At 38.6% G+C, this 25580-nt stretch overlaps 1 protein-coding gene across 2 annotated transcripts in view; it reads right to left on the bottom strand.

Annotated features, from left to right (window-relative positions):
* The window catches only part of WAPL (WAPL cohesin release factor), a 64245-nt gene extending 38683 nt beyond the window's left edge, over positions 1–25562 (bottom strand). Inside the window, exons 1-4 of one of the 2 annotated variants that reach the window (XM_018081570.2) lie at positions 25231–25562; positions 22221–22744; positions 8638–9684; positions 2811–2926 (exon numbers count right to left, since the gene is read on the bottom strand). In XM_018081570.2, coding sequence (XP_017937059.1) covers positions 2811–2926; positions 8638–9684; positions 22221–22722 — 1665 coding nt within the window. In that variant the 5' untranslated portion in view covers positions 22723–22744; positions 25231–25562. Of the gene's footprint in view, positions 1–2810; positions 2927–8637; positions 9685–22220; positions 22745–25230 lie in introns of those variants that run through there. The other variant, XM_018081571.2, reaches the window with a different exon arrangement.
* Between the last annotated feature and the right edge of the window lie 18 nt (positions 25563–25580).

The raw sequence follows: 25580 nt of genomic DNA, 5'->3' as shown, positions 1-25580 counted from the left end.
TAAGCTCCAAGGGGCCAGCAGGTGGGTGTATCCAGAGCTCCCAAACTTACATGCTAGAGCAAGAGTCATCCAACCAGTTGAATTAAAATTGTAAACAGCTGCAAACAAACTTCTGCAGATGTTACTCACGTATGCTTCACACCCATCATTTGCAAGTCAAGTAATGCCAATATTTATGTACTGTAAGTACATAATTATGTTGCTATGGAACGTGACACTCCTCCTGTAACTCGGGCTCAGGATAAAGAGGTTTAATTCACTTAAAAGCACGGCTCTGGTTAAGGCTTTACATACCCATCATAATTTGTGGTTCCTCCAACGAGGCAGTGATTTCAGTGAGTCTCCTTACACTAAAAGCAGTGTCTAGAAACACTGTTATTCACTAAGTCAATAATGCCTGTAATATTTTATTACACATATGCTCAAAGTTTCAAGAACTGGACTTTGACACTAGAGGACAATGGTCAGGTTTCAGAAGCACTAACACGGGTGAGAGTCCTGCTGACCACAAAGTGGAAAAAACAGTTGAGCTTTCTGGATCTACTGAAATTTAAAACCCCCCCACTGTTGTTTCCTGATTAACAGAGCTGTTTACTTGGCAGCTCAGTCTGATGCAAAGTGTCACACCTCTAACATCACCACCTAGCAGAAAATAATTAATAAATACTGCATCTGCTAGTTCCTACCAAAAAAAAAAAATGGTGCTGAGACAGTGAAGAAGTTCCAGAGACTTTTTTTTTTAGATCATTTAGTTATTATGGTCAGGTTAATACTTTTAGTTCTTTTTTTTCTTCATTCCCCAAATGAAAATTCCCTTAAGATACAACTGAGATTAAGAGTCTATATCTATAGTTTAGGAAGATAATTATAGCATCTCTAATTACCATCAGAAGAAGCTTTACAAGCTTTTTTAGTAACTCCATGTAACAGCCGTATGATTAGAGAACATTAAAGTTTAAAATCTGAATCTCAATTACATCACTTTCTACTTCTAGGTCCATTATATCACTAGAGGGTCAAAAAGGCTGTTTAATTCTCACCTTTCCCACTTGAATTCAGTTTATTCCCAACTGACAGTTTTCTAGAGTTGAAATAATTTTCTCTTTTATACATTGTTGTCTTTTTCCTCCCCATAACTTCACGATACATGCATTCAAAATTAAGTAAAACCATTTTCACATAAACTCTCAAGTATTTAAAGAACAAAAATTAAAAAAGAAACACATGAAATGCTATTATAGAATAATATTTGAAGCATGTAAATATTTAAATGCTAAAAAAATTTCTGTATTTACCAGAACACTCACAGCTGTTTTATGCTGTTAATATACAGCAAAAACAGGTACTGTTAAATTTACACTTCCTGTACTTCTGTCTCTCTGTCTACTATAACGTGTTCTCTCATAAGAAGATGGTTTTTAAAAAATGATTATTTAAATCAGCAGAAGCTGAGTAACTTTTCTCTTCAAGAAATACTATTTCAGTTCTGAAAAGACTCTCCTCACTTTTCTGACTTCAAACTCTGGAGGCAAGAGCTTCCCATTCTGCCCAGTCACAAAGTAGCAAGTGACACTTCTTGTCCAAAGAGCATCACAACTGACAGGACTTCTGGTCATGTATCCTCCCACATGAAAATATTCCCTTGCATGTTTTGAGAAATAAAACAAATCCACCTTTTTAAAGAAAACATTATGTATCAGCATAGCTGGGGAGATAATAAATCTTCTGGTCCTGGAAGACCAAAAAACTTGAGAGTGATTTAATTATTAGAATTCCTTAGGAAAAGTAACAAGGAAAATAAGTAAAAAAAGACCAAACAACTTAGGACTGTTGGACTGATGAACACATTCTGAACACATGCAGAAGAGAGTTTCTATAATAACATGCCACTGCTGGGTCTTGTAGGAACTATGGAACTCATAGGGAAAGGAGATACACAAGTTCATTTCCCCTCTTTCTCCTACTGCAGCAGTTCTGGATTGCCAGGATGGTGACACAGGTACTGTCTTCAGGTAATGGGAATGAGCTATGCAAAAAGCACTGGAAATGGCTGCCCTGGACAGTCAGGTCATAAAAGCTCCATTTAATGGAGATTACATGGATTCCCCTACTGCAAACTTTCCCCTAACAGTAAACACAATTTTTGCTGAATGTACATTTTTAAAAGCCTCAAAATACCGAGTAACCAGAATAATAGGTAAGATAAACCCCACCTAACATCAGTAAAATGAATAAGCTCTTTTTACAGTACAAGAGTATGAATTCATACTCAATACTACATAGTTTGGGAATATTGGGGTGGGATCAGGGATTATCTTTTTTTTAACTGAAAGAAGATCTCAATATTCTACATGCTATAAAGGCAGTTGCCCTCATAAAGACTACACCCACCAATGTCCAATTTGAAGCTTTCAGAAAAGTTCAATTCTATAATATGATAGATGTTTCTTGGGAGAGCAAAGAGAAGAGATGCAAAAAATTCTCCACAAATGCCAACAAAATAAAACACACAGCATTTACTGATGCTTTGCTTTAAAAATCACCTACATCCAATCATCACAAAAAACATCTGGGTCCAAACTCTGGTGCTGTGCAACTGCAATGCAAATCTGAAAAGAGAAACTTCCAGTAACATATCCACAAATTTTGCACTTAAAAGGTTTTACTTTTCCAGAAATAATATTAAAAGCCAACAAGTTATCTCAAGTGTAGATATAAACTGGGACAAAAGCCTGTTACACATATAAGAAGAAACATCAATACTGAAGAGCTTGTTAAAATAAGAACTCAGTCTCAGTATTGGTACTCACCCGCTTCGGCCCACTAAAAATCTTCCTGGTGTTTTCCTTAGATTTATCACCTTGTTTATTTGTGGATTTCTTATTGCCTTCAAGCACACCAGATGCATCCTCTGAAAACTCCAGATCTGTTAAAGGTAAATATAGACATGAAGCAACCATGTTGAAAGCTGTTGAACTGCTAAAGCACTTCTCATATCTGACAATTCCACATGTACAGTGTCTGAAATTATATCATGAACAATCAGTCTTCATCAAAAAAATCAGCTTTAAAGCCAAGCACAGTTCTGGCTGGAGCTCAGCTTTACTGACTGGACTGTCATAGCACATAGAGGCATGACAAGGTACACAGTCACAACCACCTCTTGCCCACTGGGTAAGCTTCAGGCTACTCCTTCCCATTCCATACTCCTGTGAATCCCAGGTTACCTTTTACATGCACTTACTTATGGCTTACTGACAAAACTCTGAGCAGCAGGTGAATAAAACAGTAGACTGGGTTCTTCAGAAGTATGAGATTAAGAGATTTAGGAGAACACTTCACACTACAATTACAGCACTGAAGAATTGATCTTACTTCATTTCTCACAAAGGCAGCCTGTTTGTATTTGCTTATTCTGTGTTAAGCAGAAAAAACTCTGGTCATCAGCTCAGGAAGGAGTCAGCTAGAAGGGACTGCTGACATGGCCTTTCAGTGCATTCAATACCTGCCTTACCAGTAATTCCAGTACTCAGTCTTGGACTGTAAATCCACTCATCTAATTATATTTTTCTCCTTATTTTGTCTTTAAACCTGTGTTGTATCTGAAGCTTTATCCGTTGGAGACAAGGGAAAGGGTTTACTTGGCACAAACCAAGATGGAAATCAAGACAGGCACACAGGCACTGCTTCATCTGATAAATTGTTTAGCAAATGGATCTATTCCAGAGAAGCTGGTGCTATTTGAAAACTGCACTGCCAAAATCCAAGCAGGTTGGATTGGTTACTCTAATCCCAAGTGCACCCACATCCACTAAGCAGGATTGGCCAAGCACCTGTGTAAGAAGGGAAGCAAAGGCAAATCAGGCAAGCAAATTTCTAATGGCACTCTCAAGGATACAAAACTTGTCTGAAGGACATAAGTATTCTTAAAGTAAGGCCCAGAAGTTTCTGAAAAAATTCCAACAAGCCTGGCAGCACCAGGGCAGGCAGAATGCTCTACTGCAAGGCACCCACTGGAATCAGCCTCTGGCATCCCAGCCCACTGGTTTTCAGTTGAGTTGTGTGATGGGAGCATAAGAGCTTAAGAACACATGTGAGCTGTCCCTCTGAAAATAACTGACTTTAAAATAACTGACTTTAAAACCGACTCTGAAAATAACTGACTTTTATCTTTTTTTGATAAAATTAGGGAAAATATTACAGATCAATTTTCATTAACTTACATAAAGCAAATCTGCTTCCAAATCTATATAAGAAGTCAACTTAGTCCTTGTTGGAACTTGCCAATTTAAGGAGTACAATCAAAATGCTTTGATACATATCCTTGCAAATCCTGAAATACTTCTAAAGAAGTCAGGTGCTGAATTTAATTCCCAGAGAAAGCCAAACCAACAGAACTGGACATTCCTATTGTAGATTAAAAGCTGAAAAGTAACTTGACTGCAGCAATTACAAACATGCAAGTCACTCTAGAAATGCAAGATGTGTTTCACCAAATCAGCTCAGTAATTTGTGTCCTGTGCTAAGACTTGGAGCTGGTACTGTCTTCAATAATGATTAATAGAGCTCTGGATCAAGTAAGTCACAAATTTTAAAATCATTTTAAGTTTTGGTTTTTTTGAATTCTACTCTTATTTAGGTAACTCTTTGATAAAAACGTTTCAACTCCTACTTGCAATAGGATAATTCTGATTTTTCTGATGCTGCTAGCACATCAAACACTTACTAGCTTTGTAAGATCATCTGGAATGCTTTTATTTCAGCAGTGCTTTTGGAAGCCTTCTGGGTACCCTAAAAGCACTCTGCATACATTATCATAGCAGACTTTCAAATCTACACTAAACAGGGTCTGGAGAACTGTTTTGTTAACACTCACTGAGTGAGGCAAACACATGAATTATTTGGTAAGCAGTGCCCCTTGTTTCCACTAGCTCTCTCCTGTATGGGCTTTTTTTGTCCCCTCACGGAGAAGCTGGGCATATGGACCATTTTCTCCATATGGGAGCAGGTAAGGTCTTTGCTCCTCTACCCAACCATTTTCAAGGCATTTATAATCTTCGAGATAATTTGCCTGTCTTGGCTAGAATTGGAAAGATGTTCAAAGATCAACTAAGAAGGCAACAGCCACAGGAAATTTCCTGGGGAACAACAACATAGTTTTGTTTTAGTGTCTCAGAGTAATTCTGCAGAAGGTTTTGAAGTCCAAACAGGACTCTGCCTTGGAGGACTTTGAAGTAGTTTTAACTGGCTTAAAATATTTACCCAATTAAGGTGATTCGGTTTTTGAGAAGATGCAAAGGAATTAAAAAAAAGAATAGGGCAAGTTGGCTCAGCAGAAATGAACCCAGTGCTAGATACTGATATACAAAGTTCTATTATCCAAAAGGATTACAGGAATCCCATCTTGATTACTGAAAGTAAAAGTGAATGCATGACACAAAGGTTAAGCTGTATACCAGAACTGATTTACAAAGCAAAAGACTAGGCTGCAGTACAGACTTCTCCTGGATACAACTCCCCATTGATTACTACAGTCAAGTCAGGCATTTTCTTCTGGTATTAAAAGCTCCTCTTCACTGCAGTCATCCCGTGCTCTGGTTACTGAGATGACAGGGAGTGTTTCAGACCTAGGAAAGTCTCACCAGCACTTTTAGCCCCTGGCATTCTGGTAGAATACAGCTGGGAAGCTCACCAGTCAAAGGGGCTTTTGCTGCACTGGGCTGCTGCACTGACTAATGAGACAATTTTAGGTTACAAGGGCAAAATAAAAAATAAACTTAAACTAGAACTCAAAGCTTCAGGAAAAATCTAAGGCTAATAAAGTTATGAAGTATTTTCATTAAAAAGAAAAGCTTGTGAACAGCATCTAGAAATTTAAAATCTGAAGCTTTTTTCTTTATTTCCCCCCCCCCTTTTTTTTTTTGAGTTGGGGGTTTTATTTGTTTAGCTTTTTTTGAAGATTTTTAAGCACTTCAGCAGGAAGCCTATCATAAAGTGAGCAACAGAAAAGACATTTCAGTGAAAGACAGTCTAACTAAAATTGAATTTATCCATTTTGTATTTTTTCCTGCACTAACAACATTGTCCCTGTAGTCTTTGTACCTTCTTAAATTTCATTTGTAGAAACATTTAAATACGTATTGTTAAACTTACTTTCCCTCAACTGTGAGCTACTAGACTGGAAGGAATAGTCCATTTCCTGTTCTACTGCAAAACCTTAATAAGATATTGTAAACTAAGATTCTGAAATATGTTTCATAAAAATGCACCAAATCAGTATTATGGCAAAGTAGGACTGAAGAGAGAGCAGAGAAGGCAGCAAGTTTCTTGCAGAACTGACTATGCCGTGTAACATTCCCTATGCACGGAACACCAAAAGCAGTCTTAGGAATTTCTGGGAATGAAATTCAGAGAGGCAATCTGGCATCTCACCTGTCACACTGGAACAGGAACACTGCATTTTTCTCTGTGCACTTGTTCATTAGCACAAAAAAAGAACAGCACATGTAGAACTCAGGTGACATTAGCAGCTCTCAGTACTGTTTGTCGTTTCAGGGAAGTTTTATCATGTAAGATGTTCTGAAGGCTTTTGCTGAGGCTTGGAGTCAAAGCTGGCATTTTTCATGGACACAGAAGTCCCTTTTTTCGGTATGTGAAGATGATACCTCAGAGCAATGTCACTTCTACTGCACCTTCAGGCTTAGATCTGAAGTCCAGAACTCTCAGACTCAGCATCACTATATTTAAGTACCTTAATATGGTTGTTCTGAGTGATCATGATGCTCAAAATTTGCCAAGGTCTGAGAGAAGACAGCATGAACTTTATCAAGGAGTCCTACCAATTTTAGGGCAGCATCAGACTTCCTGTTTTTAAAATCTGTACTACAGGACATCACCCTTACAAATTTCAGAAGAAAAACTGCAAGTCAAATCCCACCTGGCTACAGCAGTGCAAAATAGGAATCAAATGAGCAAAGGAGATGCAAAATAAAGGGGAAGCATCTCTCAGCAGAGGCACTGAGAGGCAGCTCTTACCTGAGAAGTGGAGAAGTGTATTAAGAACTAACAAAACATAAATTTACATCTACCTGTGCCACGGAAATCTCTTAGGAAAATATTGCAGAGAAATAACCTATGATACCTCAGAGTATAAAGGCCTGCTCAGTAAATGTAGTGCTAAATGTAAACTGTAGATATTTTGAGACTCCTGAGGACAGCAGCTGAAAGGATTATTTGATGGGTCAGCATCTCAACTGCATTAACTGTAGAAGCAATTTTTTCCCATGGAATAAATGGCTGAACAAAGACTCATCAGAGACAGGGACTCAGAGTATTTCTTAAGTGGCCCTGTAAGTTAAGCCCATTTTCCAAAGAGGCTGGAATGTGTCTCATCAGAAGTAAAATTTATGAAAACAAATCAAGGTCTTTTTTGTTAAAAACACAATCTTTTCACAGAATATCAGTATCCATTTGTTCCTTTTCAAATCTAACAAAAACCCTAGCAGTGACATTTACCTTTGATTAAAAGGCTTACAAAAAATTCTAGTTTTAGAAACAGCTATAATTAGAACAGAGAAATGAACATTTTTTCCTTATGAAATTTTATTTCTGGATTATATTAGCAGAAGCTATTTGTAGGAAAAAAACCCTCCAACATTTGCAAGGCTTAGATTTGAGTTCCCCCTCTCCCCATCACAATGAAACACATCTTGCCAAAGTCTTAAAAATGTAACCACTTCAGTGAACGGATAAAAACTTCTTATGCTTCATGCTCCAAAATGGAGGCCCAAAAAGTTCCACAGAACAGTGGCAGTGTTTTGAAATACTTACTCCAACATGCATGATTCTTTGACATTTTCAAAACAGAAAACTTAAAAGCAACCTTTCACCAAAGTTATTCATTTTGTTCTTCACCAGCACACCTCAACCTTGACCTGAGTCATTCCTCAGGACCCAACTGACCACCAAGCAAGTCTAATTTTTCAAAGGATCTCAAACACCAGAACTTGCTCAGCAAATGCCACGTGCACAGTTTGACTCGTGTATGTGTGTGAGTACAAACACACACACACAGTCTGTGCACAACAGGGAGATACCCAAAAACTGAAACACATGAATATGCAGAGGCTCTCCCAAAGCCAGTTATCTCACTGGCACTCCATGGGTCCCCACAGCCTCTGCAGAGCTGTGCATCCTCAGATAAGATGGAACTCGAGAAGGGTCCCAACTGCCTACAAACACATGCAAAAGCACAAAGAGATATTTCACACCTCCTCAGAGTTACTGAAATTTCTGCACTCAGCTCCATAATTCTGGGTTGATGTGGAGCTTCTGTGGGAAGATATCTGCCTTCCAGGCATAGGCACTGCACGCTCAACACACCAATAAGGTAAGAATCTTCTGTTCAAAAGGAAAAAAAAAAACTACCTCTGGCAAGAGATCAAGGGGTATAAAGCATACTTCAAGACAGATATGAAACACCAGACAGGCCCACAGCAGAAATAAGTGAATTTAACTGTTAGATTTCCAAATAGCGCTATTGCTCAACCAACTCCTAGGTACACTGCAAACAGAACAAAACATCAGGGTCAATTAAAATGAAATGTTAAATATGTATTCCAGAAGAGTTCTACTTACCTGCATTAGTACTGAGCTGGCTGTCCTGGGAACAGTTTTCATTGCCCTCAGAGGTTGACTGTAGTGAAGAAGATGGTACAGTTCTACTTCGTTTTTTGTTAGCCTTCCTTTCTGCTACCTGCCACTCTTCATCTTCGTCCTCGCTTTCACTCAAGTCATCAAACCCAAAGTACTTGATTTTGTAATTGGAACTCCCAGAACTTCTAGAGGCGCCTTCATCTCCCCCTCCCTCGTCTTGATCATCAAACCCAAAAAACTCTAGTTTGACATCCTTTTTGGATTTGGTATTGCTGGGTCGGAACCTGGTTGTGGTTTTTGTGGTGGCCATGTCTGCTTTCTTCCTCAAGCGTCCAGCTTCTCCCAGGTCAGTGGGGGCCGCCGTGGTGAACTCGTCGATGCGCTCCATGGTATCCTGGATGGTAACGTTACAGACTGACAAGCACGATGGATGGAGAACAGTGTAGTCTCTAGTCCGTCCCACCGTCCCTCTAAAACTGGTCCCACTACTCAAAGAAACTTTTTTTCCTGGGTTCAGACCATCATTATTTGACTCATTGTTTGCTTTGGATAAAGACTGACTAGTGCCATCCATCAGCTTGTCAAAATTCGTTGCCCCCTGCAGTTTTGCTTTGTTGGATCGACAGTATGTCCTACAGTTGCTTGGCCTAGGAATAGTTTGCACAAGTTCTTCACTAATGGCTTCCTTTGGATTTTCACTGTCTTCTTTATCACCCTCCTCATCCTTGCTCTTCATCTCTGAGAGATGTTCATTGTCAAAAGCTAATATATACTCTCCAGTTCTGGTGTCTTCGCTTTCATCCTCCCATTCGTACAAGTGAGTTCTTAATGGCCCCTTGGTCTGAGATGGTTCTGATGGAGAGTCTGCTGTTTTCCCCAGCTGGGAGTCCCAAGAATCAGTCAAGTCCTTGGCTTCAATGTTGCATCCAGAAGTGTCTGTAGTCTCAGCATTGGTTTTGTTACTGTCTTCGGCATTCCCGTAGATAAAATGACTGTTCTCATTATCTTCATTCAAATTCTGGATTTTATCTACAAGAAAAGATAAACTTATCACTAAAATGCAATTACAAATAATAGTCACTCGTGGGCAACTTTGAAAAAGTCACAATATAACAACAAATATTCAGTGATCAATGACAAAAAACACTAAAAAGGTTTTTATCCATCTGGTTTATACTTTTTAAGCCCTCCAGCTGAAAGTTTTTATTATAATAAAGTCTTCTCATAATTTCTAGCAAATAAATCCTCAAAACAAGTGTCACTTTGAGAACATGCACATCATGAAAAAGACAGCAGTAAACCCTAAATATAACCACTTATCTTCCTAGACAAACCACAAAAAAAAAGAACGTCTGCAGTGAAACTTTCCAAGAAGATTATTACCAATGTCTCACACACAAGTGATTTACAGGGAATAATTAGAGATAAAGAACAACTACAATGCATTTTTTCATTACGTAAGAAAATAATTTCCTTCCTGCACACAGGTTATAAGACTGTTTTATTTCATTCTTATGTGAACATACTCCCCCAAAATCCTTATTTACAACAAATTATTTCAGCTACACTTGTGTTTCAAATGAAAGTTTCACAATACACAAATTTTAGTGTCTGATTTGCTTCAGACAAACTTTAAGTGCTTTTAACTTTTGCGTAGAACTTGAAAAAACAGGTACTGTCATTAGAAACACAAAACATCCATGAATCAATGACTTAGCTACGTCTGCATATTCACACAAACTCTGAAATGCAGGTTCTTAAAATGAATTTCTGCTTCTCTGAAGAAAAGTTGCTGCCAAAAATTAGTCTTCTCCAACCTTACACTGTCCAAGAGAGCAAATTCCTCTGTAAGAAGTCAGTCTGTGTACACTGTTTCCAGCCAAGCAGCATCCACACAACAGCAATGCCGGTACCAAGTCTTTCACCTGTTGTCCCCCTGAACTGGTAGGGAAACCATTCCCTTTGTTTTCCCAGAATACCAACAAAAGCTCAGTGGATTTGGTGACAGTTTCACCATGACTGCACCTGCCCTGCTCTGATGTTGACCTCACACACACACTAAACAATACAAGTGTGTTATTTTCCAGAAACAAGGTTCTTGGGAATTTCTGAGACAGTATCACCAGACACCAGCCCCACGGTGTCTGCCCTTTCCAACCCTCCTGATGAGGGAAGTGAGCATCAGCACCAGCCCAGGGACTTTTGCTCATTTGTTCTCAAACCAAAACGGCATCATCTCCAAGCCATCTTTGCAAACACAGTTCATGGAAGAACTTTAGGGTACAAGTTGAAAATTCCAGGAAAAGAAATGACTACCAAATCCAGTTTTGCAGGATATTGGTTCAGTCCTAGACAAAATTCCTCAGGGAGGCAGGACAAGTAGTATTTCACAAATGGCATCTAAGTTTCCTGAGAATTCAGCTGAGGTCTCTCACAGAAGTACACATACTCAGCTAGAAATAAAAAAAGCTCTTCACAGAATATATGAAATGCAAAACTACATTACTCAAAGAACAAGGAAACCTACCCCTGTCATCTCAATGATGGAATCTTGGTTAGCCTTTTTCAGTATCAACACGTTATACAAGAAATCTTATTATTCCCATTTCAATCTGATGCTTGTGATAATTGAAGAGGCCCAACCAAAATGAATTTCTTTATCAAGCAGTGAGTTTGACAGTGTACCTCTTCCCCCATCTGTTTAATGTTATTGTGCAGCTGAAGACTACCACAACACTTACACATGCAAAACAGCACATTCAATTAAAATAATTTTCAGAACTTTCTGTTCCATATCTGAGTGCATATTTACTTGAGTTAATAATGTCTAAGCAACACTAAAAAAAGTACATTTAAAATATGGCTGCCTTGGCTCACTAAACAATACTGAATTGTTAGGAAGAAGTGTCAGTATGTGCATCTGGGAAAGGAATAGTTTTCCCATCCTAAGAAAGTCTAGGATCATAAAAGAGCTGCATTTCATACCAGGACCAAAACAAATCTCATCTTCCCAGGAAAGGAATAGACTATACATGTATGTGCATTACAACAACCCAAGGGTCAAATAATTCAGGAATCTGTTTTGAGATGAAAAAACCTGAAGTTTTATTTTACGTTGTCTTCACTTGAATCACTGTGATCTCAGGTGCAGTCTGTACTCTCAAGCAGGAAACATGATCAACACATGGAGTCTGGAGAACTGACTGAAGAGGCTGATACACATCAATAGCACTGATAAAAAATTAATGGAAAAAATTATCAAGGAATCTGCTTCCAAAGAAATGCTAATCAATTATTCTGAAAAAGTTTAGCCTATTGGGTTTTTTACACTGCTACTAGCAGATCACAAAAATCATGATTACTCTACAGTACATAATTTCACATATGCTCTCTTAAAATTCCAGGTTTTTTATCTTGCAAAAAGCAAAGATATTCAGGGAGTGCATATTTAACTCTTTCACTTCAGATCAGTTCATCTAAAACACTCCCTAAATTCTTCTGTCTGTTCACCAGTTCTGACAGAGTCTTCAGCAGCTGAAGCCACTTTATTTCTGCAGTCCCTTGCCAGGAAGTTACTCTGGCAGTAGCCAAGGGCTAAAGCCATCATCTACTAGGCCATCACAAGAAAGAGGATTCTTATGACATTTATATCAACTAATACGATGCTTTTATTTTAAAAAGTTTTTTCAAGATGCATTGGATATTTCGCCAAGTAATAATAAAGTCAAACAGATAATCTTTTCATTAAGAGTGAATTTTAGTTAATTTTGATCATGTAGTTACATACAAACAAAAACTACTGCACAAGTTGTTCTAGAACAATTTAAAATTAGCCCAATATTTGTAGGAAAAGCAACAAGGCAAGCAACACAACCCCATCTAGTCTGTGACCTATTAAGGGAGCAAAAACTTCTACTCTTATTGCAGCAGCCTCATTTGGACAAACTGAAGCCTCAGTTAAGAGATGCATCATGACAAGAACAATCCCACCACCCATCTATTTTCTTCGCTTCAATTTTTCTTGTACTTGCTGTACTGAGGTTGTTCCATTTTTCTTCCCAGAGTGGCTCCTAGTCTCATCTCCAATTTCACACCTGCCCAACCCGCCTTGCCCTTCTTCTCATGCTTGTTCCCAACAACCCAAAAACAAAACCAAGGAACCTGAGCCAGCTGTTCATTCCTCAGTGCCAGTCTCCACCAGCTCTGTGAAAACCACCAAAAATGCAGAGGCACTTCAAGGCATTAGTACACCTGAAGATGAATAAAATCTGATCAGACTGGGTTAAGGCAGTAGCACCACACATCAAAGCTCTTCCAGCCTGGAATTCTTTGTTTCTCTTCATCTGTAAAGGTAAGATCACTTCCTCAGGTCAGCTCAGTTGACTAATAACTAACAAATCCATTCTCTTCCAGTCAAATGGCCTTATTGATGCTTGCTTTACTACACTCCCAAGGAATGATGTGAAAAGGCAAACACCACTAACAACTCTTTGTGTACTCAGCAGGACTCCTGTTGCCTTTGTATAACCACCCAACGTTCTGAGGATGTGCAGGAGCAACTTGGAATCCTGAGTTGTCTGAGAAGACTCCACAAGCACCAACGAAGTGTTGCATCTCATTTTTCACTTTCAGTTAGTAATTTAATACAGCAGATCAGGTTACTCTTAAACAGCAAATAAGAGGCAGTTAACCTCCCCCTTCATTGTGAGGCATCAAAATTTTAAAAATACACAGTACTTCACAAGTCTTACCAACTGCACCAGGGAGATTTTTCCATCTCCCATAATAAGCAAGGCTGATGGAAAATGTAACTACTAAAGTGTTTAGTGCACACCAGGTAGAAACTTTGGCTTTAAAACTGGATCATCATGATGCATTAGTGGCACACTAAGCAGTGACATTTAGAGGAATACTTCCTCAAAGGATATTTTGTCAAGCCACTGTTCTCATCTCATCAGTGGGTCAATAGCTGTCAGACTGAAGCTTCTACACTAGAAATTACTGCAAATTACTTGCTAATTGCCCAAAGGTGTACAATAACAGCAATTCCAATAGCCTTGATTTTAAAAATTACAGCATTTACTAATAGTAACTATTGCAGCAGAAGCTAGCATGACTGTAGGAAGAATATGAAAAAATGAACTAATGGCAAATTATTAGATGTTCTGTAGTCCAAGAGAGGCATGTAACTTCTCCCATTTTTAACTGCAATTAGGCTCTTCTGGGTCTCAAATAACAGGAGTCTCCCAAGTAATTTCAATTCAGTGACAGCACACAACTTTCCCTCTACCCTGCCCAGGTACAAGCACAATATCCCCAGGAACCATAACAATGTTCTGCGGTAATCATGATTTGTTTTCTGTTTAAATCTCTTATACTCTGGTAATTAAGTTTTAGAGAACCAATCCAAAGGACTGACAGGTCTAAATGGAACACAAACTGATAAACACTCCCATACCTCTTGCTTGATTTTATGCTCTAGTTTATGTCACCCAACAAGACAGAGATGTCTTTACTATTGCTGATGAATTAAAAGAAAAAACCAAACAAGTGAAACTTCTACTTTTTCCCACCAAATACAATGAGATGTTTTCACACACACAAAGATGCATATTACCAAACTTGTAAAGCTATATTTATGCGATTAGGATGACTGCTGTTCCAAGTAACCTTTATAAAATGACCATTAGAGACAAAATCTCAAGTTCAGACAAGGCAAGACATTTGATTCATTCAAGATAATAGACTTTATGCTCCTCTACATATATGAAAACATTCAAACAGCAGGAATGTAATATAGTTGTCAAAATCCCACTGCTTTTTCAGTAATAAACCTTTAAACATTTGAAAAATATTCATCTAGACCTGTATTAATTAGACTAGATGGACAGAACTTTTTTTAAAAAATAGATACTTAATATGAGCACTCACTTATTAGATGGAACAAATGCTACTCTATACATCCAACAAAAACAGTAAATGCCTTGTGACTACCACAGTGGTACTACCTCCTTCCTCTTCATTTTTAAGATAATGTACAAAATGAAGAATGCAATTCCAGACTTTAAAAAAACCACACCTCCTTTTAAAAAAAGAGAAATTAATTCTTTTTTAGAGATGAGACACCTACATGCTTCAGCTTGACATCTCTGACAATTCTGACATTAAAATGTCTCACATTTCAACTTCATTTTTCTTTAATTACCTGTAACACATCTCACCCTTTTTTAAAAAGGTTTTCCTTAAGAAAAAATGCCTGAAAAGGTGTCCCCAAATAGCCCTCGGAAACAGTACTATTTCTTCTTTGTACTACACAAGAAAAAGAAGGAATATCTCCCCACCCACAAAACATTTAGTTTGATCACAGTAATAATAAAATACACCATATAATTACAGACTTGTTGAGATGGTGGAATGCCTAAAAATTGCAAAACTTTCAGGAAATGACAGAGTGAAAAGAACTACCTTTCCCCCCACCCCCATAATTTTATTCCATAAAACAAGCAGGTAACAGGGCAAGGACAGGGGACTATGGACAGGACAGGAGCTTAACAGGTTGCACAAGAGGTCCCAGGAGCCTGAAGTGTTTTTCCAGGATTTGTGACACAGCTTGTCAGAGTTGCTCTGTTTTGTCAAACTAACACTACTTACCTTTTTGCCTGGACAACTTCACAGGTTCCTCAGAGAATTTTTTTAGACAGCTCCAACTGGTGTACTCTGTTATCATGACTGATGACACACTAGTATATTTACAGTAATGAAACGTTTTGTTTTCCCAGGTAAGTATTTTTGTCCAATGGTCTTACAGCTTGCCTTTCACAGATGGAATAACTATCATTACTACTTCATTATTCTCTCTAATCTTGCTTAAAACTCTCCTACAACACTTTTTTTAACATTGTTTCACATCTGCATCTAACCATGTTCATAATACAAATTATAATGTGACTCTACAGATACCAGCATTATATAAAAACCCAACATATCATGCAGTACAGTACCAATGCACACTCCAACTTGCAAAATCCACAACTCTCTCAAATAACAGACAAACTGCAGTTTCAGTAAACAGTGCTAAAACCCCTGTCTACAGAAAGAAGACTTTTGTCCTCCAGCAAAGAATGAAGCTTTGAAAAACTCTGCAACACCTCAACCAAGACTATCTGGTCTCAGAAATCTAAAAATAAAATGGTCATGAAGAGACAGAAATTACACAAACAAATGCAATGGTCAGAAGAGCTGCTACACCTTGGAGCACAAGAGTTGTCAGAGCCTGAACGAGCCACATCATGTGTTCACCTCTGATGGAAAGTCCAAACATGTTCTTCCTCCTGGGAGCTCACAAGGGCATCTGTTGCTCAGAGCAGCAGGAGAAAGCTGATCCAGGCAGCTAACTACTGCTAAGTGTTATGGACAACAGTGTGCTGGCACGTGGCAAAAACACTTGTTTTCACCAACTCTTCTAGGGTGAGCCTCTATGAAAAAAATTCAAGTATATTGTAACATAGCAGCACTAATAACTGTCCAAACAGATGTATACTTAGCCTAAGTCAGTCTGAATTCAGACAGTAGTCATAAATATGTTGAAACTCTTTACTGAACACAGGAGCAGTTCCTTAAAAGAAAATATAAGCTAAGTTTGAATTTGAAGAACATTTTCCATACAGTTAATAAAATCTCAGCAGTTTGAACCCAAAATGGCTTCCTTACCAAAGGGTTTCTGCTCTTCTGCAGCTTTGGCCCACTTGAGAGGTATGCAGCTTAACAGGGTTGGGTTGTTTTCTACAAGCACCAACCGTTCTGAATGCAAAGTTATTTCAACTTTTTAACATCCAAGTTAAGCAGCAGTCAAAAGTATGATCTTTTAAAAACTCACTGTTTGTTGTACAAGTCCATAAAGAAAGTATGTAAGGCAAAATTCACTTCTGTATGGGAAAGAGGAGGTATAGATTTAGGGGAAGGAAGTTTCATGTGCTCTGTGCATGGACATACATAGTATGATTTTCCCTGTCTTTAGAAGAAATATGTTGCAGATTCCTTCCTAAATACTGGGGTCTTTTTTCTGTATTGCTATTTTAGCAAACCAGTATAAACACTGGGATTTAAAGAGAATTTCAATCATTTCAGACTTTTGAAAAACACCCCAGAAAAAACCAAAAAGCCACCATCAAAGAAATATCAGACAAAAAAAAAATAAAAATTTGAGAACAATTATCACACCAGTTTAAACTTGGGCTACTGACACAGCATGACAATTCTATCTGTAAGGGGAAAAGGGATATCTTCAAAAAGGGAAAACATAACAAAAACACAACTAAAGAAGAGAAGACTTGCTATCTACATACCCATCATAACTACTACCATCCAAACAAACCTCACAACACTGAAATTCTACGGGCATACATATTTTCTGGCAGACTTTTCCCCCTCTCTCCTATCAGTTCCTTAATGCTTTGACCCAGCCAGAGGACAGCTGCAGTTCTTTTTAATCATGGTTGCTGCCAGCTGTCTCCTAAGACAGCCAAATGCTCAAGACCTCGTTCAGTTTGCCCCAACTTTTTGTTCCATTTTTGGACAGAAAAATGACTAAACTGAAATTCTTCCTCAAGAAGTAAATAACTTGAACTCAACAACTCTGCAGAGGAAGAAAGATAATATTACTCCGACCTACCTATTATCTTAAATGTCCATGTCACCGTTAAACACAAAATAGAAGCTCTGAAACAATTTGAAAGCAATATCCTGCCCAAGCTCGTTGTCCAATGCAATTATATAACAAACCTGCATTTGAGAAGTTGAAACTTAACTCTAAAGATAGGGCTCCCCACCCACATAATCAGGATGCAGAGGCTTTGCACACACAGCCACCGAGGTACTATCAGGATAGCCCGTGGGGAACAGACCAGAGGACTTAAACCCTCTCCTTGCCAAGGGCAACCATTTTCTGCAAAGTGCCCTGTGCTCTCTGGGCTTTTCCAGCAACTCAACACAACTGGATCCTGCATCCTGGGCCATGGAGCAGCTGAGCTCCTGCACACAAGCACAAGCCATGAAGAAGGATTGCATCTGCCATTTTGATTTGATTCCAACGCCTGCATCGTCCCCAAGTGAAAAACCAGGGCACTGAGACCTACCTAGAAAACAAAAGAATCCAATACAGTCAACAGGCAAATGCTTCCTTAAAGCACCAAGAGCAAAACTACTGCCAGAACAAAGACCTGTTTGAGTACATAGCAACAAATGACAAGATGATGAAGAGCTATTTTCATTATTACTCTAAACGTTAGGAGGAAAAAAAAGAAAGCAAGTATCACAAATACATTACATGCAATAATTTGTTCTTTTAATCTTAAAAAGCCTCAAAGGGCACTGCCAAGACAATAACCACAAAATCTGTACTCAGCATCACAACACAGCAGAAAGGGACACTATTCCTATGCTGTTCTGTAGTCTGGAGAGACATTTTAAGCCATTCTATTTTCTATTTCTCCACAGCAAGCAAAACACATTTTCAGAAAATAAACTCACAAGCTTTAAAACAAACCAGACTTAATCCATGCACAATTAAAAAACTTTTCATTAAAAGCACAATTAAACACCTAATATTTTCACTCAGAATTAATGTAAGAAAGGAATATTATTTCATAGTCCATCAACAGGAATACGAGGTGTGCAAAGATGAGACATCTCCCAACCCAAGTGCCTTCTCCCATGACCAGCACCAACCCCATGGACTAGATCCTCCAAAAGTCTGAGTTACAGAGCTCAGCACTGTGCACGAAAGCAAACGAGAGCAGGTGATCACAACATCCAGAGTCAAAATGCAAACCCTCACACAACAATGCCAGTATTTCCCTCAACTGAAAGAGCCAGAGTAGGCAAAGAAGTTATCTAATCTGAAACATATTCGTACACTCGTTATGAAATGCCACACCAACTTTTTAAATTCATCCAGCTTTGACTTTAATTTTCATCTGAAAAATTGTACTACATTAATTTCAACCTACAAGCTAATATAAATATTATAAAAGTTTTTTAAAACTAGGACCTTGTGATTTGCTCTGCAAGGCCATAAGTGTGTTTATATTAAAGCTTGTGTGCAGCTGAATACAGCATGAAATACTGTTTGGGTTATGCCTTACAGAATAAGTTTAACAGTTAAAAAAATAAACAAAATCCCACCAGAGTGTTTCAAAAATCCAAGTAAGTATTCTCTGCGTGTTTTCACCTTACCCTACTGTAAGGGTCTCCCATAACAACCTCACTTTCTAAGTTGCTGCATTTTTGCTTGATATTAATTACCAGTGGGGTATTTTTCCAATGACACAACTTATTTTCTAGATACCAAGTCCTCCAGCCTTCACAAAGATGACCTAACAGTAACTATTAATACTGAACAGTCTTTTGTTGTTTCAAATTTACCTGAATGCTCATCTCTAAATTACCTGTTACACACAGGATTACTCATGGACATTCTTCAGACAGTATTAAGCAACATCAGGGTAAGATTATGAGAAGCTTTACACATTAAGAGCTTCTCAAAGCCTTTAAAATAAGATTGTTACAAGCACTAGCTGAAGGCTATAAAAAAAAAAAAAAAGAGACCAGTAAGTTCTACCAATTTAAATAAAAGATACAGATCCTCAACTGTTACACAGCTGCACAACTACTAAAACAACCCCCCCAAACCAACTGCTTTTTACTATCAAACATTAGTTAAAATTAACCAACTTTGCCTCACCTTCATTTTAATGTCCAAAGGAATGCACATGGAGGCAGAACTGGAGCAGGACTGACTGCACCTCTCACTTTGTGCTTGGCCATGGTCAGACACAGTTTTCAACACTAATTCTTAACCTTATTCCACCCAGGCTAAGAATTAAGGTACATTAAGATACAAGGATGGCACATGCTCTCAGGAAGTCAGGAGACCTCCACTCATGCACTGTCTAATCAGTGTTAGGACAAGGACTAGCAAACTGCACTTTAAACAAGTCAAGCCTTTTCCTGAATATCAGTACCAACATAGCCTAGTTTTCTACACCTAGAGATACACTGCTGTATGTGGGTTAAGGTTGAGTTCACATTGCAGTCTCTTACACTGGGAATATTAATATTCTTCTACCTGCTCACTTTCCCCACCCCCATTTCTTTCCTCCTCGGGAATAGTCAAGCTTGGAAAAAATGTGGTTGAACCTGGTGGAGTTCAAGAGTCACCAGAAAGGGGGAAATAACTACAGGGAGGGGGAGGACATGTCAGCAGTAGAAGTACTATACCTGTACACTCCCCGTGGTTCCCTTCCCCTCCAGAACCCTGCCCCAAATCAACCCCATTGACTCTGCAGTTCTGAAAGGCAGCCTTCCCAGCAAACCTGACTGAGCAGTCACTACAACAAAGAAGCCTTTGAAGCACCTCCATTTACACTGGCTGACTATACCACTATCTCTAATTGCTCAGTGTTCTGAGCAACGTCCTCAGAGACAATTTTATTTGTTTTGGATCGGTTTACACACAAGCATAACAGCAGCTTAAACCATCCAAGTTCCATTTACACTAACTGTCAAAAAGAAACACTATCACCAAGACTACAGCCTTTAAATAAGGGTAAGGAAACCAAAGACCCTCCTAGGATGTTCTGCAAAGATTCATTCTCAGCTGATTTCAATTTCTGAAGAAAGACACGAAATGGCTTTTTATCTTCATTTGTCTGGGTGTCAACAGAATCTAATACATTCTGAAAGAACAGGTCAAGATCCACCTTGGCCTTCACTGCTCCTGGTTGAACTGCAGTGATTAACAAGTATTTTGAACAGCATGCAGGAACAGAATTCCTTCAGTAAACTGTTGTTTAAGGAGTCTCCCTCTCTGCATCCAGAGCGCCACCACCACACTCAGCAGCCACTGATGGCCTTATCCACCAAGACTCATCAGCTTCCTTCCATTCAGAGCTGTGTATTTATAGTATATATAATATTGTCTTTTAACAAAGAGTTCTAGAATTTAAATAAGCATCAAATTAGAACGTTTTTCTGTGCTAAATATCATATTTTATTATTTTTCACAAGACTGGAACCAGGAAGCACCAATGCAACAGCTGAAGTCTGTTCCTCCTGGCCTCTCAAGCACTACAATTTTCAGAGCTCTATTAACTTTTTCTGCCCACAGCTCTCTCACTTTCTTTTCCAACCTGAAAAATACTGTTCTAACAAAGCTTTTCTACAAGGAAACCATTTCACTGCAAAACCTGTTCTGCTACAATGTGCTCATTAACAACCAAGGAAACTCATTACTATTTCTTGTCCTTGTAAATACTGGAGGATGAACTTATTCAATCACTCATGAAAACTATATTCAAACTTAAAAAAAAAAAACATTTCCAGGCTGAAGATAAATCATACTTACAGATAAACTGCTGAAAACCATATGAAAATAAGAAATACTTCATCAGCAAAAATAAGAGCAAGATCAAAAGGCAACTACACATCCCACCAATGTGTCTGTGAAACTACAGTTCAAATCAACATTTCTTGTGTTTTGTTCAATTAGATCACTAACAGAATTATACTGCAAATAACTGAGCTATGCATATCTTCTACTATTCAGTATCTTCTTGTCCACTGTCTTATAACTGAACAAGTCCACTCAAATTTCTGATCCCAGGGTTAACTATATCTGAGAAATTAAAGTTATATAAGTTCTTCTCATTAAAGCTCATTTTGATAACCCAGAGCAAGTCAGTAGGTGTCATCTTCATCAAGGTTCAGCTAATGTGATCTTCTGCCCAATTATAGAAGCTGTAGTTTAATCAGCCCATTATACAAAAGCCTCTCATGAGATATAACAACATCTGATCTCCTCCAAAAATGACTTGAATAAAATTACAGAGATGTTCAGCTCCATGGGCCTTGTGAATTCTCTCTCAGAAGCATTAAGGTACCTTACAAACACTCAAAACAGCCCCTAAAAGACATTCTGACAGAATTCAGTTTCACAGGCCTGAAGCTTTTTACCTGCACATTGATAAAGATGTGTTAATTACAAACAAAGCCAAACAAAAAACCTTTGTGCAACTGAAGTTCAGAAAACTACTTTTTCCATCCAAATGATGAAATAAGACGTGTTATAATTTGTATCTGCACCTGCCTGGTAGTAAGCACATACCTGCACTAAATTAAAGCCAGAAGCTTAATAATAAAGCCTTCCATTACCACTAACTCATCCCTCTTCAAAACACGTGTTTAAAACCCACAAATGCACTGAGCAATTTTAGAAAAGGAAGATGATGATTCCATTTTATTCCAGGTGGTCTAACACACTGCATTGAATCCAAAGCACTGTATCTCAACCTGCAGACACAAGGATTAGAGTGCCAAGGATCTCACACCAATGTGTAAAATGCAGGATGCTTCCAAGTGTTTTTAGTGTATCCTCTACAGTTTTCTGTAATTAATTGTCCCACAATTTTATTAGAACATTTAACGATCCCCTGAAAACACAAAGTCTAAAGGCAGATCAGCAAAAATCAGAGGAAAACAGAAGTATCTGGACAGCTGAGCAAACATACCTGCAGCTGCAAGTTTAGCACTACTGCCCTTGCATTCTCCATCTTCCATGTTTTTGCTTGTGCTCTTTTCTTTTAAGAGAGGAACAGTATTGTCAAAAGGTATGCACTTGCTGGATGCAACATTTTCTCCACTGTCTGGCTGATTAATTCTGCTGTTAGCTTCAAGTAGAGGAGTGAAGTCCTCAGACTGAGCAGCTTCACCGGGTTCCAGCTGAGAGGAGCTTTTAGCCTGTGCCACATTCTTTGAAGACACAGGAAGAGATTCTTCATCACTGTCAAATCCAAATGGATCCTCTGTTACCTCATCTTCAACTTTGGGTCTTTTAGGAACTTCGGAAATATCTGGTTTGACACTGGGCCTCTTCTGTCCTAATTTGGCCATGAAGGTGGTTTCTCCCCATTTTGTACTAAGGGTGGTCCGTTTGTTGGAAAACACTTCATCAAACTTGGAACTGCCGTTTCCCCCTTTCCGGCTGTAGGTCTTTCCAAATCGGGATGTCATTTTGGCTCCTGTTTCATATTCTCTGGTGGAAAAGAAAGAAGAAACATCAATTCACCAACTTTTTAGCACAAATGATTGTTATTTCCACTCTTTATTGGGCCTACAAGCACCAGGCATGCACATTTCACATGAGCAACTGATACATCTTCTGCTTCTTTCTCAGACTCACCCATTCACATGTGAGTGTCATTAGATCAAAAGTTTCTGCACTAAGTTTCTACCAAAGTAACTCAAAATTCACAGAATCATGGAATATGCTGAGCTGGAAGGGACCCATCAGGATCATGGAGTCCAACTCCTATTCAGTTGCTTGCACATTTATAAAACAATGGAAAGCTGCTAGGAAGACATTATTTTTGGTACTGCTTTGCTCTAATTTTATATTTTCAAGTATTGAAGGCACTGCTATTATGAAACATCATGAAACAACTAAACAGTATTTTCACCACATCTGAACACGTAGCTCCCTGCTAGAGTCCAACAGCACAGCATGGCTTAAAAAAGACTCTTTGCAGTTAAATACAAAAACTGTCAGAATATTTTGAGCTGCTGTAGATATTTTAAGTACTAATTAATCAGAAATAACAACAGCAACTCCACCCCATGTTCTTCTCTGATGCTCAGACTTAATGAGCAAGTACATTACTCAGTAATACCATGTGGTTGATGCCACCTGCATCAGTCCTGCTCAGGACTGGTACACAGCAATGCCCCCTGAGTAAATCTGACCCACCACGGGACAGGAACAGAGACACTTCTAATCCATTTCTAGGAACACAGAGGCCACCTCAAGCAGACCAGAATAAACCATTACTACTGTTACAATTGTAGCCAACTCACATTTAAGTATGAACAGATTAAAGAGGGACACATTTAAGAGTTCCTTGCATGTGTTCTATTTCTACTTTTGTTTAACTCAAGAAGAAAGACAGACCACTAGGTTTTTGTTTCCCAAAACAAATACTTCAGCTACCAGACAAATGACAACATAAACCCAAAACCATCATATCTGTTTTGTAAACCAGTATTTCTCTCTTTTTGGCCCAAACCCGGATAGGAAATTGCAGTTTTTATAGTCAGTCTGAATCTAATCAAGTCCATCTTTCTCTCTGAAATTCTTAACTAACTGCCTTAAGAAAGGCAGGCAGTTATTTATGCCACAGAATCAAAGAAATACAACTTTAAATGTGTCAACTACCTTCATATAAAGTATATGAAAAATAACTTTTGAAATAATTGCTAGTATACTTATCACATGATTTATTTGTTCAATACAACTCTCCTTGTTTGTGATATATTTGAATGAATTTGTGGTATACTGTCTTGCTTCCATACTTCCATTTTCATCCCAAACACTTGCAGTTTCTCAACGTGAAGTGCCAGTCCAGCTTCTGCCAAAATTGCCAGACTGGTTCCAGAAGTGTCCCTCTATCACTTCACTCCAGTTGAACTGTCTCACTAACAGTATTCCCCCTTTATCAGACCAGGCCAACCTCCACTTATTGTACAAACCAAGCAATTCACAGGGAGGAAACCCACAGAGAAAACGTGAAGTGAACTGAAAGGATCAAATCCGAACTCCAGAAGTTTACCAGGTGGATGCTGTTGCAATGCAGAGGAGATACAGGAACACAGGAACAACCCCACTGGGAAAGGCTCTTCTCCCCCAGGGGCTCAGCAGAGAGATGGCAAAGGAACATGCTTATCTACTGAGCAGAGTTCTGCTGGAAAACCCCACTCTGCAGATGGATTCTGTGTGCTCCCAGCACACAGTGCTCTTGAACCCCCTCTCCTCTTTCCCCCCAGTGTCACCAGCACAGTGCTCTGTGCTGCTCCAAACGCGTCGCTGCCAAACTTAAGTCTTTTTTTTTGCTTCCCTCTAGGTAGCTCTAGTTTTTTATTTTCTATTCATGCATACTTCAGCAAACAAACAGCAAAACAAATGTAAATGATCAATTTTATTTTGCTGATGCTTGAAAATATTTATAACGGCAACCAAAATATTTTAGACCAGGAAGGTTACCTTTTAGAGCTACAGAAACTAAAGTGAAATGTTTATTAATATGTCACTTTCTATACACCTCTTACTGAAAAAAAAAAAGTTTCACTCATCATCAGCACATTTTCCTCCCCTAAACCTTCAATATCCAAATATAAGGATTATAAAAAAAAATACTCAAATAAGTATTTTCAACACTAAATTTCCAGCCCATGCAAAAATAACAACAGATTTAAATTATGACTTGTGGTTTGCAGTCATTATTACAGAGAAGATTCCTGTAGTCAAGAGGGCTTCATTTTCAGGACGTAGAGCCACATTTTCCTATTTATAAATTTTGAAATTAAGATCGTCTCATAAAAAGCTTTGAATCAAAATATCAAGACCCACACTAACATTAAATATGATATAAACTGGTAAAAAGACGAGTGAGATTAAAGATAAGTAAATACATTGGTGCCTCCCTACATGAGAGCATCAACAGAACAGGATTTTTACTGTTTACTTACAATTTTCTCTTGCTTTTCAGTCAGAGTGAAATAAAAAACTTGGCCAACTGCACTCTGTTTCCAGTCCCTGCCACCCTCGCCTGCATTGTGCTGCAATATTCGGAGCAGTGCAAGCAAAGTAAATACACGTAAAAACTCGACACGCAGTTGTCCCGCATTTCCCAGCGTTAACTCGGAGGGCCAGCTGGACACAAAAAAACCCCGGTAATTCCCCAGGAAGCCCATCAGCCGCCCCTCCTCATCGCTCCTCTCCACACCGCTCCTCTTACATAACCAAAGGAACGAAAAATAGGTTGAATGCACGAAGGCAGAAGGAGCTGATGAAATCCCACGGTGACAGTTTCTTTTTT

The sequence above is a fragment of the Manacus vitellinus genome, unplaced genomic scaffold (genome assembly GCF_001715985.3).
Source record: "Manacus vitellinus isolate BGI_N305 unplaced genomic scaffold, ASM171598v3 scaffold_54_pilon, whole genome shotgun sequence".
In the NCBI taxonomy this organism is placed as follows: Eukaryota; Metazoa; Chordata; class Aves; order Passeriformes; family Pipridae; genus Manacus; species Manacus vitellinus.
The sequence above is the reverse complement of the archived record's forward strand: the minus strand, read 5'-3'. Positions and strand labels throughout refer to the sequence as shown.